Raw genomic sequence first — 17,868 nt, forward strand, 5'->3', positions numbered from 1 at the left:
ACTAAGTAGTAGAAGTCTCTTTGGATAATATTGTATGTACCAGATCTGATCCATTTGTTACACTGTGTTGAAAACATACTTGCTCTCTACATTATAAGCTTGCTTTAATTTAACTAGCTCAAGTAGCACAGTTCACTTGTTAGGCTAGCTGGGAAGCAGGACCTCCATGTGACAATTATTTCAATGCAACTAAATCTCTCTGTGCCTTTCAGTGGTGGTACAGCCTGACCCTTTAAACTAATAATACATTTCACTGTGCCTGGATGATTGTAATGTTTGAGGGTGTGGGATTAAGAAGATTCATATGGGGGTGGTCTGTGATTCAGGCAGTCATTAAGGTTATGTGTAGCCTTCATTCTCTTTGTTGCTTCAGCAGCTGATCATGAGATAAATTCAGTCACTGTATTCATGTACAACTTGCTAGATACCATACGTCTCAACATTTTAACACAAGAATTCTGGACACAGCCAAAAAAGATTGTGGGGATAATATGAGGTCCATCAGCCAGGGTTTCCCACACTCAGTTACAGAATGGTCCCACTCATACCTCTCAACTTCCAGATCAGAGAATCATGGACAAAGGACCTTAAAATCAGGGACATTCAGGGGCACCTAATTAACATAAGATATGCATATTTATATAAGTGCTGTTGTATCATATATTAATGACTGGACTGAACTAAATAATGTTAGGCATAGAACAAATAGAACAGATTTAGGAAATGATGCATCTATTTTCTGCAAAGAACATTCAACCCCTATGAAACATGATGATGCCCCTGAGAACTATGGAATTGTGGGTACAAGTGCTCGGCAATCTGAGGATCCAGTTTGTTTAGAAGGAAACAAAAAAGAAAGAAAGGAAGAAGTTCTCAACAAATAACAAGGAAGAAAAAGAAACTGACTAATGACTGTAAAGGAAAGAATACGTAGTAAAAATGATTCTGCTTTGTTATGTAACACACAGGTTACAGGGAATGTAGATATCTGTCTATCAGAAAATCCTCAGTCTACAGAAAAAGGTATCACCTTTCCAAAGGAAAAGGTAGAAAAAAGAGGCAAGGGGCAGGTGAAAAGGAAGAAATCAAAACTGAACGTGGAAGGACTGAAGAACATTACTGTAAGAAAAAAGAAGAGAAAGACAGATGTTGACTACATGACTCAAGCTGTGGATTTACAGTGCCAGCTGGATGAGAATTTAATACACAATGAAAACAGTGGAGTTAATAAGACTAACAGTGATGAAGATCTATCCTTCGTAACAATTGATAGAGCAGAAATGACTGTATTAGAAGCTGAAGATTCTTCAGAGATGGTCAGCAAAGATATTCTTGTAATTAGAGATTCAAGTATTAGAGGAATTGATACTTATATTTGCAGAGATGATAATGAACATTGAGTAGTGTTATGCTTGCCAGCAGCAAACACAGAAGATGTGAGACAAGCCTTTGAATGCCTCAATGTAAGGAAGTATGGCTCTGTTTTTATTCATGTTAGTACAGATGATGTCACCAACAAAGATTCTCTGACTGTTAGTCGGGAACTGACAGCCCTCCTAGATAGTATAACTTGTGCTGGTGTTAGGACGTATTTTTCACAAATCACCTATAGAAAGGATAGTCAGGTCACTGTGAATGAAAAGATTTTTTGATTAAACACCTACATGGAAAAATGTCCTGTTTTAAAAAATGGAAATGTGTAGAGCATCCAAGCCTTCTTTTGGGCACACATGTTCAGACAGGATGGTGTGCATTTGTCTAGATCAGGGAAGAGAATTTTTGCAGCAGATATTTTGCAATATTTGACAAACACTAGCCAGGATTTTTACCAGATCAAAAATGTAACAGTTCACAGATAACATTTGATGCATCTCTGATGGTTGTTAATGCTAGGAGAATTAATAAAGTTTTTTATTAGAAAATTTGCTACGTTCCCACAAGATTGATGTTGTTATTGCTTGTGAAGCATGGTTAAAGAACCATGACTGGAAACTAATTCTGACAGGGTATAAATGTTTTTACTGTAGCAGACATTCTAACAAAAAATCAGGTGGAGGTGTTATGATAGGGACTAAAGATAGCTATGAGACCTGTGATTATTGCATGTTCAATGATAACACCAATACTATAGACTGTGTAACTGTGACAATAAAGACAACCCTGGAACATATAACAATTGTTGGAGTGTATAGACCAAAGTCAAGTGCAGATGACCTAGAGGAATTCATACATTTCTTACATGAAACACAGAAAGGAATAATAATATTAGCTGGGGACTTAAATTTACCAGAAACAGACTGGAATAATATTGATTCAACAACGTTAGTAAAGAAATTATTCACAGAGTATATTCAGGAACAACAAATGCTTCAGATTGTAAAAAAAATCTACCAGGGGACAGACTATACTAGATATTGTTTGTGTTCCCAAAGAAATTGCTGTAACTTCAAGTCAAGTTTTACCACCATTGATGTGCAGTGATCATGGGGTTATTAAGGTTAATTTGTTGCTAGATAATTCTGCCGAACTGAAATCTAAGCCAATGCACAGAAAGTTAATTACAGATTATAGGGAAGCAAAACAGTTACTATATAAAACTAATTGGAGTGAGGTGTTCAGTGGAAAAACTGCAGATAGAATGTGGAAAGTTTTGAAAGAGAAATTGTTTGAGTGCAAAAAGTCAAAAAAATGTTTAACATCAGGATCTAGGCACGCAACATCAAGGGGGTATATTTCCATAAGAACAAGATATCTGATTAAGGTGAGAGACAAAAAATATAAGAGATGGAAGAGAGGTCGAACTACAACTTTGAAAACTGAAATAAACAAGCTGGACAAACAGATTAAGCATAGTGTTAGACAAGATCAAGAAAATTTTGAAGAAAATTTATATAAAGATTTTAAGCATAAAGGAAACCTTTTTATAGATCCATAAGATGTGGAAGGAGTAAAGATACACAAACTGATAAACTATGTGCAGTCTAAAATTTATTCTCAGACACAACAGATTATAGATATATTTACAAAATCTTATGCAAAACAATTTGGCTCCACAAAAGGGTTGTCCTAGTGACATCCTGGTAACCCCAGATACTGGAATCAAATAAGATTATATTGAAAAAGAACTGTGTAAACTGGATCCAAACAAAGTGTAGGGAGGAGACGGAATAAGTAACAATGACCTGAGAACACTTCAGAAAGAACTTACACTAATATTATATTTATTATTCACTAGGTCATATAAATATGGGGAGATTACTCAAGATTGGAGACATGCACTTATTAAAGGGAGTAGGACAAACCCAGAATCATATAGACCCTTAAGTCTACTTTCATGTTGTTGAAAAATAATGGAGAAGGTAATACTGGATAAGTTATTGTCAGAACTGGATAGGTTAGGACTTGAAACTATATATCATCATGCATATGTTGAAAATAGATCTATTACACGTGTAACATGATGTTCTATAACACTATAATAACAGTTATGAATGAAAAATGGTGCTGTGATGTGATTTATATAGCTTTAACTTCAGCATTTGACAGGGTTGTACACAAAACACAATAAATTAGTAGAACTAGGTATTGATGAACTGTTGATAAGATGGATAGCTGCATGGATTACAAATAGGACATGTCAAGTATCACACACCAACTGGACAGGTGAAATCATTGGTTACCATCAAGGTGTCCCACAGGGCTCTGTTCTAGGCCCTTAATTGTTTAGATTGTATCTTTCAGACCGTACTTTTTCATCTGAGGTGTTCTACAGTCAATATGCTGACAACCTGAAATTGGGTAAACTGATTACAAGTGTTACAGATAAGGCCTGTCTGCAAAATAATTTGACTAAATTGATCATTTAGGCACAGGATAATATTATACTGATAAATACAAAAACTAAGCATATCAGATTTGGGAGACAAACTGAAAGGTGAATATTTAATACAGCACACAGTGATTGAAACTGTAGACTCATTTAAGGAGTTTTTCTAATCATATCAACCAATTGGCTAATGATAGTTATAGAACCATAGGTTGTATAAAAAGATTTAAAAAGTCTAGGAAATCAAATATAATGAAGTCATTGTTTGTTAGTTACATTAGACTCAAACTTGAGTATGGAATAACAATATGGAAACCCTATAGGAAAACAAACATGAAAAAACTGGAAAGAGTACAGAGGAAACATAACAATAGCATCCATGGATGTAAAATTCTAAGTTATTATGAAAGACTAAAATATCTGAGCTTGTACAGTGTCTCTTACAGATATTTAAGAGGAGATTTTATTCAGGTATATAGGGCATTTAGAGACAACTACCTCTGGGAATGTCTGGGGTTATCAAATAGTACTAGAGAATCATCAGATAACCTATGTAGAAGATTCTATAGGAATGAGAAGTGTACTAATTGGTTCTCTGACAGAATAGCTGATGCTTGGAACAGACTACCAAATTACATTAAAGCAAGTACTAGTTTAGATATTTTTAAGGACAGCCTGGACATTTATTATGGGAACACGTGTTTTGGTATATTGGCAAGCTAGAAGGGCATTAATGCCCATGCTTGAAACATTTGTATGTATGTGTGTATGTATTAATGGACACGCCCACCCATTCATTCAATTACAGAAAGACAGGGCATCATTTTAAGCATTTTTTTTATTAAAGAATTATATATATAGGCATGTCAAAATGCACTTTTCACATATATACTAACCCAGAATATTCTAAGTGCAGCAATGCAAGTAAATAACATTTCATAAAATGACAGCTATCAACCTCTCAGTGCAAGAAATCTGGACAAACCCAGAAAAAATGGGGGCCAAGGGCCCAAAAGTAGGGTCATATTTTAAATATTGCTATAAAAAATAGCTATTAATTAATTTGGACTAAATTTGTAGACCAGAAATGACCCATGACGTCTGCTTAGAAAAATGGAAAGAGCACATACCAAAAGAACTCATAAAAATGTACTTTCATACTCAAAATTATTTACCGATTCAGATTATTCCCACACTAACTTAATGGAAGTAGCAGTCTGCCTGAAAGAAAAGGAACTGCAGTAAAATGTCACTATGGAGGGAAAGTGCTGTGAGAAAATGGCTCTACTAAGCCATTTTGCAATATATTTTTTAAGTTGCTGACCAGCATACTCTTGTAGTCACTTGCCTAGACACAGTACTTGACATCTCCCACTAAGATTAAACTTCACTGAAACTCTTTCTTAAAGAAGAGTTGCAATGGGATGTCTTGTGAAGTTAAGCTTATAAAGTTTACAGAGATTCAAACATGAAAGGTTACATTAAGCACAGGACACACACAACACCACCTAACATTATAAACTCATCACGTTCGTATCACTGAAACACAAATGTTTCTCCTGTCACACTTCCCTCTCATTATCTCTGCCATGTTATTACAATTTACCAGTTTAGATCTGCTGTGACAAGTGAGACACTTTACTCCTATTTTGATGTCTGAATCTTAGCCACAAATATATTAAAAAAAAAATACGGCGATCGTAGATTAAAGTTTTATTATTAGGCATTCAGAGGGGTGTTGTCAGAAATCTATATTTTATGCTCAAACCAAACAGTTTCCCTTACCACTCACCTAGCAGTGAAAAATGTATTCAGTCCACAATACCTTATCCCTAAACACATGTGAATTAGGAAAGAGAACCAATTTTCAACAGTTGCCACTTGTAATCAAAAAGTGACTATTTTTTGAGGTGCAGCCCATCCCATAAAAATATTTTGTACGGGTCTACACTGTAAACTATAAATAATTCAAACAGTCCTACTTATTCTATGGTCTTTCAGTAATCTTTCCAATAGACAAGGAAAAGAAATGCACTCATTTAACTACACAAGAGTATGCCTAGCTACCCCTTTGAGCCAAAAACAAAAAAATGTAACCTATGTGGATTTAATAAACCTTAGCACTGGACATTCAGTCTCCACACAATTTTATTTAACTAAGTCAGCTCATTATAGTTTATAATTCAGATTCTATATATCCTGGGAACAGCAATGTTATATTTAATTTGATTAAAAAACATAGCACATGACATAACCTGCATTACATATCTATATCTAACTTACCTGTAGGTGCTGGAAAAAAACTGAAATAAAATCCTTGATCACAATGTGACCAGTCACCACCACTAAGAACCTCAGACCTCTCTGGGAACAATTGACTCCTCCACACCATGTGGACGACAAGATGCTGGGAGTGGAATCTGGAGAAAAAGCTGCAGCCTGCCACCATGACTCAGTCCACTTATCCTTGGCTTGAGCTGAGCCTAGATCGGCAATGATTTCTCTCGGTTCCAGACCCAACAAATGTAGACCTCTCCTCTTTAACTCCAATGTGCGTGTTCGCTCTCTCCACCATGTGGATTTGCTGCCTGGTTATGCAGAATAAATGGACCTAATTGAGCACTTCAAGCATATCAGGTCCACCACAGCTGCTTCCACATAACACAGGAAACAGATCACACCAGCTGCATGTAAAACAGGTACAGTAAAGCAACCCTGTGATTGGCTGAAACACCTACAGCCAGATCAGAGCTTGCTTTACCTTAAATCTTGGGTATACTTGCACCCACATTGGGGACTCGTGAAAGTAAGCTTGTTTAAACTCAAAACCAGGTGCTCCTGGTTAATTCGGGACAATTGAGAGCTATGGTCCCACCTACTGGTTCTCTCCACTCATTCATCTGCTACTTTTCAGCCTTAAACTTTATCAGGACTCATTGCAAGATACCTAGCATAATCCCTCCCATCCAAGATGGGCACACCCCTCCCCCTGTCACTCCATAATACACAGACTTGCTAATCAAACTTGGGTCACCTTGGTTGTACTCAGGGCTTTTTTTTTAAAAAATGCCTTTATTGAATTATCACTTGTGACACAGACAAATTTACATTTATATAAAAGTAATCAAGCTATATTAACTAGTTCACATTTACAAACATTATACTTAACATATATTGCATTATATCATATAATCTAAGCAACATTACATACATTATTCAATTCCTGCCTTATTTTTTTTAAACAAGAAACATCTTTATTATCCCATCACTTACAACATAGGCAATCAGACATTTATATAAATGAAAACAAACCACACTGACACAATCCTAGTTGCAAGCATTTTACATCAGGGCTTTATCCCTCTATGCCACTAGAGTGACTTACTATATGCTGTGTTTTCATCTGCCCTCTGTGTTTAAAAAATAAATCTAAATGCTAACCATAATATATCTGTAGAGATATTTACAAACTTAAATGTAGCCATATTCATAGATTCATGGATTCATAGATTGTTAGCAAGCTAATGACCTGGGGGGGGGGGGGGCTTTCTAAGCCTAGCCAAGTTTTCTGGAAAGAATAATGGTGACCTGTATCTGAATAGAATATTAAGGGCCAGGCTTTTATAACTTACTTCTGTCCATAAGGGATATGGGTGCCAGGCCAAGTATAAATTTTCTATTCCCCATCTAGGTCTAGGTTGCACTTAAATTGGGTAATAGACAAACTCAGCTTCACATGGATGGGAAAACTGTTCCATAGGAGGGACAGTCTTTGGGACACATATCTGTCACTCCAACATGTTCTTTTTAAGTCACAGACAAAATTCAGGTCCCTAGACTTTTTATTTCTAGTACTGTTTGACTTAGGAATATGCAGGAGATTTATAAATGTTGGCAGATGCCATGTAAGCCAGGCATAGATCACTCCTCAGCAATTTGTAAGAGACTATGTAAAGGGAAAAGGCTTTAATGCACTCTGCGTAAGTTAGATTTATTCATCTATATTGCTATATATGCCAGGTCAGGTAAATAAAAAAGGGAGCATTGTACTCTATGATTGGTCTGATAAGGGCAGAGTACAGTGGGATAATGACCTATCTGGACCTAGATGCCACACCTTACTTTATAAGTTGTACAACATAAAAGAATTTCCTCAGCATTTTGCCCACATGGTGGTCGAAGGTAAGGCTACTGTCTATGTGCATACACAGATTCCTGACCACTGGGTCGATGCATAGGGGTGTATTGTCAACATTGCAATTAGGCAGGATGGTTGAATTTCTGAAGGGTACAATTATGCATTTCCAGGCATTGACTTTAAGACCATGCCTTTTGCACCATTTATTAGTCAGAGATAGGCCTTCTTGAAGAATGCCAGTGTCTACAGGGGAATCAGTGCTAACCCCCAGCTTGCAATCACCTGCAAACTTAGCTATAATCCTTCAGCATTTGCTCCCATTTCAGAGGAATAAATGCCAAAAAGGAGCAGACCCAGTACACAGCCCTTAGGTACTCTGTTAGTGACTGGCCTTTTGGTGGAGCTGGCCTCACCCATTTTGACCTCCTGGGTCCTATCAGTGAGCCAGCTGGCTATCCAGTGGGAGATAAAAGGGTTTATACCTAAATTACTGAGCTTGGCTATAATGCCTGAGAGGGATATTATATCAAAAGCCTTTTCCGGGTTGAGGTAAACTGTGTGCACATTCATTGCTTTGGTGACTCAAATAAATCCACTAGATTCAATAAGCATGACCTTCCTTTAGCAAAGCCAAACTGTGATGAGTCCAGCATTTGTAGGTTACCTATGTCCTCATGTATCATGTCCATGATGATTCTTTTCATGGCCTTACATATGAGGCTGGTCAGAATTATGGACCTGTAGTTACCTGGATCAGTGGCTGGACCTCCTTTGTGGAGGAAATGACTGTAGCCATCTTCCATGCCTTGGGCACAAAACCTGACTGTAGACTTCAGTTAAAAAGTGATTCAAGTGGAACACATATGTCATGTTTCTTGCTATTTATTAAGCATTCCAGGATGTTATCAAGGCCCATAGATGCAGTGTTTTTAGCCTTGGAAAGTGCATTGATGACTTGTTCCCTAGTAATGGTTGGGGGATTGTAGTATGCAGTAATTCCTTTGGACTATCAGGAGGTGGGGGTGGAGGATTTCAGTTGAATTTGTCACCTAATAGGTTGGTAATGTCCTCTGGTTAGTGTGGGTGATGCCATTTAAAATAAGTTCTGAACATTGTTGCGTATTTCCCCTGAGGTTACAAACTTAGCTTTGTGGTTGCCCTTTGCCTGACAAGCTATTTTGTCTTCAAACTTAGCCTTTGAGGTAATAATTAGCCCTCTTAGCTTCCTGCTTAGCTTGATCAAGGGGCTTTTAGTATGTAGGGCTTGGTTCCTCCTATGCTTGGCCAAGATTTATTTTCTTTTGTTGTATAACCAATTGATATTGTGATTCCACTAGGGTGTCTCGTCTTTGAGTTTGTCTTATTCTTAATATGAGTTGGCACAGCTCACTCTTTACAGCTATCAATATGGCTGTATAGAAATTTTGTAAATAGCCCAGTATATGCTATGGAGTTTACTGGGTTTGAGGGACTTGGAATTTAGCCAAGGTGTCACTTAGAGAGAAGTTAGCCTTGGAATAGTTCTTAAAGGTTTTTGGTTTCACTGAGTCCCTGGATTTAATTTTTATTTCAAGCAATACTGTCTAAAGGTCAAATCACATGAGGCAAGACATTACTTTGGGTGAAGAACATCACTCCCCCATGTTTGTGAGTATAAGGTCATGGATGCTTGTACCCCTGGTAGTAGAATGGATCAACTGTTCCAGGATGTTGGTATTAACAAAATTAAGAAATCACTGGACTTGTGCATTAGACGTGGTGTAGGATTCCCAATCTATAGAGGGGTAGTTGAGATCCCCCATGAATATATATTTTGGTTGAATGGTGAGAGACTCTAGTACATTGAGATAGGTAGTGTGAATTTCCTAGAACATGGAGGGGGAGTTATGGGTTGCAAGGATATGGTACAAGGCCCTGTTTAATGTGAGTTGCACATATATGAGTTCCAGTGGGTCATTCACTTTAACTAGGCTGGATGTGAGGTTGTTTTTAACATAGACTGGGGCTTGTCCTCCTTTAGTTGCCTCCTGTGCAGTAGTTGGTCTAAAGGTGTGAAATGCATTATAACCTTGCATTGTTGGGGTACTCTCCATGACTTTAAACCATGTCTATGTTACTACACAGATGTCTACACTCTCCAAGGAGAGGAAGACTTGCAGGGCGTGGAGTTTCTTGTTAAGACTTCTAGTACTGAGCAGTACCACCTTCAGATTACCTTCACAAGGTCAGTTAAGTCAGGAGGTTTATCAGTTTGACATTGTCTAAAAAGGGCACTATGAGGGTGGAAATGTTCTTTGTCAATATCTGAAAGCCTACAGGAGATAAATACAGACCATCCCTGGCAATGCAGCGTGGTCTGCTATCCATGTCCACCCAAGCTCTCCAAGATTGTACCCCTTTGAATTGACACCAGAAGCTAAAACTGTTGTTAAAATCAATCATTTTCCATTCATAAAAGGGCATCAGCCTTGGAGAATGCAGTATGGTGTTTTAACAGATTGTTTATATAATGGCTGAGGACCCATTTTTTTGATTGTACTGTGCAGGAGGTCTAAGTGTTTAAGGAAGGTTACCTGTAAGTGCCTCGGCATACATAGTTTTATGTGTAGGGTCTTTAACCTGTATAGTAGGTATGGTGCAAGTGTCACCAACAGCCTCTATAGTATCAGTTTTGGTTGTATGAGAGACTTTTGGCTCCATCTTGCATACGTTATCTGTTTTATTAAGAATAAGTGGGTTGTCAGTGTACATAAGTGAGGGAAATTTAAATATGAAATAGGTCATTAAGGCAAGGAACTTGATGAGCAATGCTCAGCTATGTGTATACTAGATGCTCTAGTAGTTAAAAAAAATCTGTCTAGACAGCAAGGTTATTTTAAGGTAAACTTACACTATGAGAGATCGGCATCTACACAGATTACAAGAGGGAATTATATTGCAAGATATTGACAACCATACAAATCAGTGCTAAGTGCCACTGCACTGATAGCAGTTCTAACTAAATACAATGAAAAAAGTGAAATGGTGCAGATATTCAATACAGAAACAATTACTTCAGCTGTGACAAAAACACAGTGGATATGGTAATGTCTTACTTTGCTCGTAAGCCAAATGTTGTGAAACTGCGGCACTTAGATAGCAGAGTAGATTCAATAAAAACAACACAAACAAGGTCCAGTGGCCAATCAAAAACAGCACACTTATTTCCTTTACATAGTCCCAGGCCAAAACAATGTTTCAGTTCCCCTCTCTCTACTCTCACAAAAGTGAAACCAAGGCAGTTCTAACTAAAGACTGTAAAAAAAAGGTCAAAAAGTGCAGATTCAATACAGAAACACTAAATGCAACAAAAAACAATTGCCAAATTCGTGGATATGGTAATGTAAGCCTTAGTCTTAGCCTTTTGTAGAGTTTAACAGAAACCAGCAACACTGTTCTTCTCAAGCAGTGTGGTCACCAAATGTCACCATATTCCTCAGGCATAGAGATTCAAATTCTTAAACAAGCTAGCTCTCTACCCAATCAAGTAAAGGTACAATAAGACTTACAACAGCAATTCTCAGCTCAGAAGGGCATAGGCTATCTTTGCCTACTACAAGAGTGTAGACCACAAACCTTCCTAATGTAAAATAACTGGTTTGGAACCCAATTTCTTAAACCAGAACACAGACACTTAGAATAACAGGCACAATAAGACTTCACCAGTAATTCCCAGCTCAGAAGAGTAGAGACTACCATCTCCTCCAACAACAGTGATGACCCCAAAACTTCTTAGTGTAAAATAATTAGTTTGCAGCCCAAGTGTTTAAAGCAGAACTAAGAAACGTTTAGAATAGCAGACACAATAAGCCTTCAACCAGCAATTCCCAGTTCAGAAGGGGGTAAGCTACCTCTCCTGACACAAGAGTGTAGACGATAAACCTTCCTTATGTCAGATAACTACTTTGAAGCCCAGTGGCTTAAACCAGAATGTAGCAGTTTAGAATAAAAGTTACAATGTATCACGTTACTAACAAGCAGTAATAAATGCAGCAGAATAAATACAACTGAACATTTTAAGAATGTGCAGAAAAAAGCTAAAAAAAGTAAGAAGAAGCACAAATACAATAAAAGTGGCTGTATTAAATTGTAATTTTCTTAGTAAGTGGGAAGGTAGGAAACAGAAGATATTTCAAGTTTACGAGACTAAGGAGAGGGTCTTCCTAGATGATCTCTCAGTGATGAGATGAGACTGGGAGGAGTGTCCAAAATCAGATTTATAGTAGGGGCAGGCAACTCAAAAGCAACCAAGTTTAAAAGCATAACAGGAATAGGGCAGGTGGGTGAGAAAAATCAGATGCAGACAGAGATCAGCAGTAGTCAGGCAGAGAACAACAAGTCACACAGCAATACAGCTAAATAAATAGTCTCTAAATATTTGTAGTTAAATGAGGAATGTTATTTCTCAGCTCTTCCCACTAATAAGCTGGATGTTATTCACTGTCTGCAAAATAATTATTTTTCAATTGTCCCTAGCCAACACCTCTTAAACTCCAAAAAGAGCAAAACTTAAAACAAAATGCAATGTAAGAGTAAAGATAAAAAAAGTGGATGTAACCAAACCTTAATGTGAATAACTCCAATACAAAATCAAATGCAGTCAGAGATCAGCAATAGTACAGGCAGAGAACAGCAGGTCTCACAGCAGTACTTTGGTACAGTTATCAAAAGCTGCTTCTTTCCTATCACTAAATGTCAAAGTATGATTCATTAAATGCCCAGGATTTGATGCCTTAGAATTTTGCCTGCTTTAATAAAACAGCAGACACCACTCTAGAATACACACTTTAGTTACTATAATTAGAACTGTACCCCACTAACCACAACTAGCTGAAAAGTAAAGTTCAACTACCAAAACAGGAGCTGAACATAAAAAGAAAGTTGTAGGCATAGTGTTTCTCTTTGCTGCACAGTGTAGTTGTCTTCACTTAAGAATACATTACAGAGGCATGTGCAAGAAGCATCTCCTGCAATTTTTTTCTTTCTTTCTTTTGTTTTTCCTGCTTCTATCCAGGACCATACCTGACAGCTGTTCTACCTTCACCTTGTTTGCCCAGTTAATCTATAAGAATGGAAGCCAGGCCTTCCTGGGCTAGCTGAAACCCCAATGGTCTATTCATAACTACCCAGGATTCACAAACAGCTCTCCATTCCCCAGACAGGATAATGTGGTTAAGAGAGACCCAGCTTGCTGGTCCGGGGGGGGGGGCTATCCTCTCCCTCTGGGAATAACCCCTCTCCCTTGGCTGCTCCTTATCCACATCACTGTCTCCTTTGAGGAAAAATTCCTCCACATGCCCAATTCCTCTTGACTATACAGTATGGATACATTGCAGACAGCTCAGGTTTGGAAGGTTAAGTCTGTCCTAGATGAACACCTAGTGCTGCCATTACATGTCACATGTGTGGCAAGACAGAGCTGACTCCCACTCCCCCAAGATGAGCTTTCCAGCAATGACTACACATGCCCAACCTTCCCAGCCAGCTTCTACAGATGTGTGAGCTGCTAATCAAACACAGGCCACCTGAGACATAGTAAATAGTTTACACCTATATGGCATGGAGCTGGCTGCATTGACAACATGGTACATAATCTAGTTTGCTTTACAATGACATTTTTAAGAGACTATATTTTAGATATATCTGCTCAATTAATTTCAACTTGTCAAACTGTAATTATTTTAATTTGCATCAGATTTCACTTTGTCACCACTCAAAACTGTACATTATTATTTAAAAGGTGATTAAAAAGAAAGAATGATAATATTATGTTCAAATTATTTCTGAAAAATAAAAAAGTTAAGTGGTTGAATAATCTTTGTTGTGATCACTTTATAATCTTTTTTTTAACTTCTGCTTATACAACTCTGGTTACTTTACATTTTGGTTTGTTTTGTTATAGAGAGAATGTCGTACTACATCTCACAGCTGAAATCTCCAGCTGCAATGCTAGCAGCACAATCACAAGGCAAGCCAGGCCCTCCAGGAAAGGATGGACTTCCAGGACTACCAGGATCACCGGGAGAACCCGGACCCCCAGGACAGCCAGGTAACATTTTTTTTTTACCTTTACAGAAAATTGTTCACAGCATTTGCAGCCTCTCTGTCATTATAGAATACAATCAGGTATGAAAACATACAGGGTGTAAGATAACACGTTGACCTATTTTTAAAGTAGATACCTTCTAAATCCTTTAAGCAAAATATTATTTAAATTAATTAAAAGTAGCATGCTTGAATCACATTTAGTCTTACTAGTCACCACCCCTTTTCCCTATCCAGTAATGCATCCTTCTTGTAACAGCTCCCAACTGTGAAGATGAAGTCATAAACAAATCCTCACTGGATGAGTCTTCCCTTTCCATAGAAGGTGTCTGTGGTACAAGTTCAGTAGAAATCAAATAGATGATCTGTAAGCCCAACGTACTTTAGGCTTGTGCAGTTTCTGTTTATGACTACAATCAACTTTCTGCCATCCTGCAGTCAGGAACATGGATGCTACTTTCAACAATAAGCATTAGAAGGTTGCCCATCACACTTTTATCTAGCCACAGCATACACCAGACGTTATTTTATGATACTGTAGCAAAGAGATGTCCCTTATACCTCTCAGTAACAGCATAACAGCAGGCTATCCATTGCTTTTTGATCTTCCCCATGACAGCTATCCCAAACTTGGCTTTCAGAAGTCAGTATTAGTAGAGGTGGTACTTTATTGATGTTCATATGTATTTGGACTGAAAAGATCAGAATAAATCATTTAACTATAAAGACTACATTTCAGTGTTACATCCATTATCTTAATGCATAATGATTATCGTTTTTCCATAGTGAATCACTCCATATTTTTTCAGAGAAAGTAAGACATTTTATTATTGCAAAAGGATTGTTTAGATCAGGGGTGTCCAACCTTTTCAGTTGCAAGGGCCGCATTGAGTCAAAAGAAATGGTCTGGGGGCAAAAGGCAAGTGAGGATCAAAAAAAAAAATACTGAAGAGCAAAAAAAAAAAAAAAAGGTCTTTAATAGGATGATCCTGGGGAAACAGCTGGAGACATCATTAAGGTTTTAGGACTAGTAAGGCACACCCATTCATGCCTCCACACAGAAGACGCTGTAGCTGAGAATCGAACGCGACAACGCCTTGCTGTGAGGTGACAATGCTACCAGAGCACCACTGGTATATATATGCATATATGAATATATATATATATATATATATATATATATATATATATATACACATATATATAGAAAAAACACATGATCTGCCCAAAGATATGAAGAAACCAAGAACTATGCAGCAGCCAACCAAAGCAGCTAATATAAACCTCAAATGCAAAATGAGCAACAGCAAACGGAGCACGGGTCCCACACAAGAAATAGTAATAAGTAGCAAAACAATCATAAGAATCAAGTGTGAGCACCTGATGGCAGTTCAACTTAGATAAAAATCCAAAAAATATTCCAGTCAACAAAGTAAAAGTAGTTGTAATTTATTGTAGTAAGCGCTTTCACCCATAGGCTTCATCAGACTTTACACTTAAACAAGTACTATACGAGTTTAAAAATACTTAAAACTCAGATGTTTAATGTACTGAGTCACTAGCATATAGTACTACATGTTGGAAGGACATGTGACATGACAGAGGTGCAGCTAGTTTACAGCCTGCTGACAATGGCCACCCAGCATCCACCATGAATGAATAAACAGTATTAGTACTCACTCACCCTCCTATCCAAGGTTAGAAAGAAGACCAGTGATTATTTCTAGTTATCCTGGTGTTTAGGCTATTAACTGTACTCAAGCCACAACTGTATTAGTCAGGGCACCAAATCCATGTCACTGAAACTTCAAATTTGGGTTAACGTTTCCTGCTTTAACTCTTTTACTGTAATTCTTATCTCTTTTTTAATAAATTGTATACCGTCCCTAAAACACACATCATACTGTTCTTCCTCACAACTCTCCAAGTCTTTTAATACTACACTTGTCGACCTTGTTATTAACCACACCCAAAGGACTGCCTACTTCACACAGATCACTGTCCATACCTCCAGAACTCTCCCCCCCCAAAAAAAAAATCTCATATTTATATTAATATCCACACTTTTAATGTAACAGATGCCCACATCAAACATTTTTCTGCTGTCTTCTTCTTCTGGAAATTCCAAAAATCATTTAACAATCTTAAAGGATCTACAAACATTTTTATTCTACAATTTTAAGCATTACAATTCTTTCAGTTATTCAAAAACAAACATTTTTAGTCTATGACTCTATTTCACCAAACAATGCATCATGTCAAACCTTGCTTTCCTGTTCAAGGAATTCAGCAGGAACCAAACAGTAGGTTTGTCTATCACGCCCTCTCAATAAGTAGAGACTGACTTACAAAAGGCATTAACTACTGAGATTAGAGAGAATCCAGTCATATGCTGTGCAACACATTCACGGCAAATTAAACTACACATGGAACAAAACAAAAGATCTGGCACCGTGTGTACATGTTGAAAAAACATCAGTGACCGTGCAAATGATCCTGACATACAAGGGAATAGCAACAAACAGTGTGAAATATGTGTCAATAAGATCGACAGTCATACCTCATCTATTCACTCTTAAACACTGACCCAGAAGGCGTGGAAGGTCCAGGAACATCAATGCTGCCAAATATTGTCAGGATCTCACGCAAGGAATACAACACACAGAAGGAGCCAAACATCAGGCTACATATGCATCTCGTCAGAAACAAACAACGCAACACTCACGCCTATAATTTCAGACACTGGTCCTCAAAACACAAACCTCATTTACAGACAACCCCATTACAGAAAAGCTTTTTATAGAAATACTAGTTACATCTTCCATGAGTGGTGTACTTCACAAGCTATGTGTGATCTGCAACATCACTAAGGGAAAATAAGCATATAAACAAAATCCAAGTTTCGATGCCTAAGGTAAAAACACTTAGCGAGTGGCAAACAAATGTTCCTGAACTGTCATATACCAACCTTTTCTTCCTACCATTCTGCAGTGCTCGTGTGCAAGGATTTTAATGACTACAGTAAAGATTGCTACAACATACTTAGCTTACCTGGTGTCTGTGTAAAATGACAAATCCCTCTCTCTCTCTCTCTCTCTCAGCTTTTCTTCTTCAGCTCTTCTTTGCAATACATCTATCTGTGCGAAACGAATGGAAGGGTGTTTTGAAGTCAGCTCTTCCTTGCCGCAAATACATCTATCGGAAAAAGTAAAACTTTAATTTAAGGGTTATGGAAGAGGTCTGAGGGCGTGATGCACCAAGGGTCCTGAGTTGGACACTACTGGTTTAGATGAATGAACATAAGAAGGTACTTCTACTGTGTGTTGGACTGTAAAATGTATATTGTTAAAGATTCAGAGATATTATAAAACTTGTCCAGACTATTAGATACCTACAAATTACATGCCATACAAGCAACGTCACAAGAACAAGTGGTTTAGGAAACGGATGGATAGATGGATAGATGAATAGATGGATGGATGGATAAATGGATGTCCTTTATTACGATTTAAAATGCACGCATTGAAATACACAGATTGACACATGTACAGCAAATCAGTAGTGAGCTAGTGAGAAGAGGCAACCTGCTATCCTCCCTGTAACTGCAATTTAAACTACTGCATTGCTAGTATAGTAAAGTATGTGATCTATGTCAAATCTATCGAAATTAATAACATACAGGTTGATATAAACAGGTATGAAGTAAACTCTGGCACTGCATTTCCTTTCTGAAAAAGGATGAACATAACATAACCCATGTGCAAATATTCGCATTCCCTTTCTCTCTCATTCTCACACACAAATGTACGAATGCAGTTAC

At 37.6% G+C, this 17,868-nt stretch overlaps 1 protein-coding gene across 1 annotated transcript in view; it reads left to right on the top strand.

The window, feature by feature from the left end:
• The window catches only part of COL19A1 (collagen type XIX alpha 1 chain), a gene marked incomplete in the record, with an annotated part of 3,251,042 nt that overhangs the window by 3,083,101 nt on the left and 150,073 nt on the right, over nt 1–17,868 (top strand). Inside the window, 1 exon segment of the mRNA XM_044063894.1 lies at nt 13,906–14,052. Within this exon segment, the coding sequence (XP_043919829.1) occupies nt 13,906–14,052 (147 nt within the window).

Source organism: Protopterus annectens, chromosome 2.part2 (genome assembly GCF_019279795.1).
Source record: "Protopterus annectens isolate FY-2018-M chromosome 2.part2, PAN1.0, whole genome shotgun sequence".
Taxonomy (NCBI): domain Eukaryota; kingdom Metazoa; phylum Chordata; order Ceratodontiformes; family Protopteridae; genus Protopterus; species Protopterus annectens.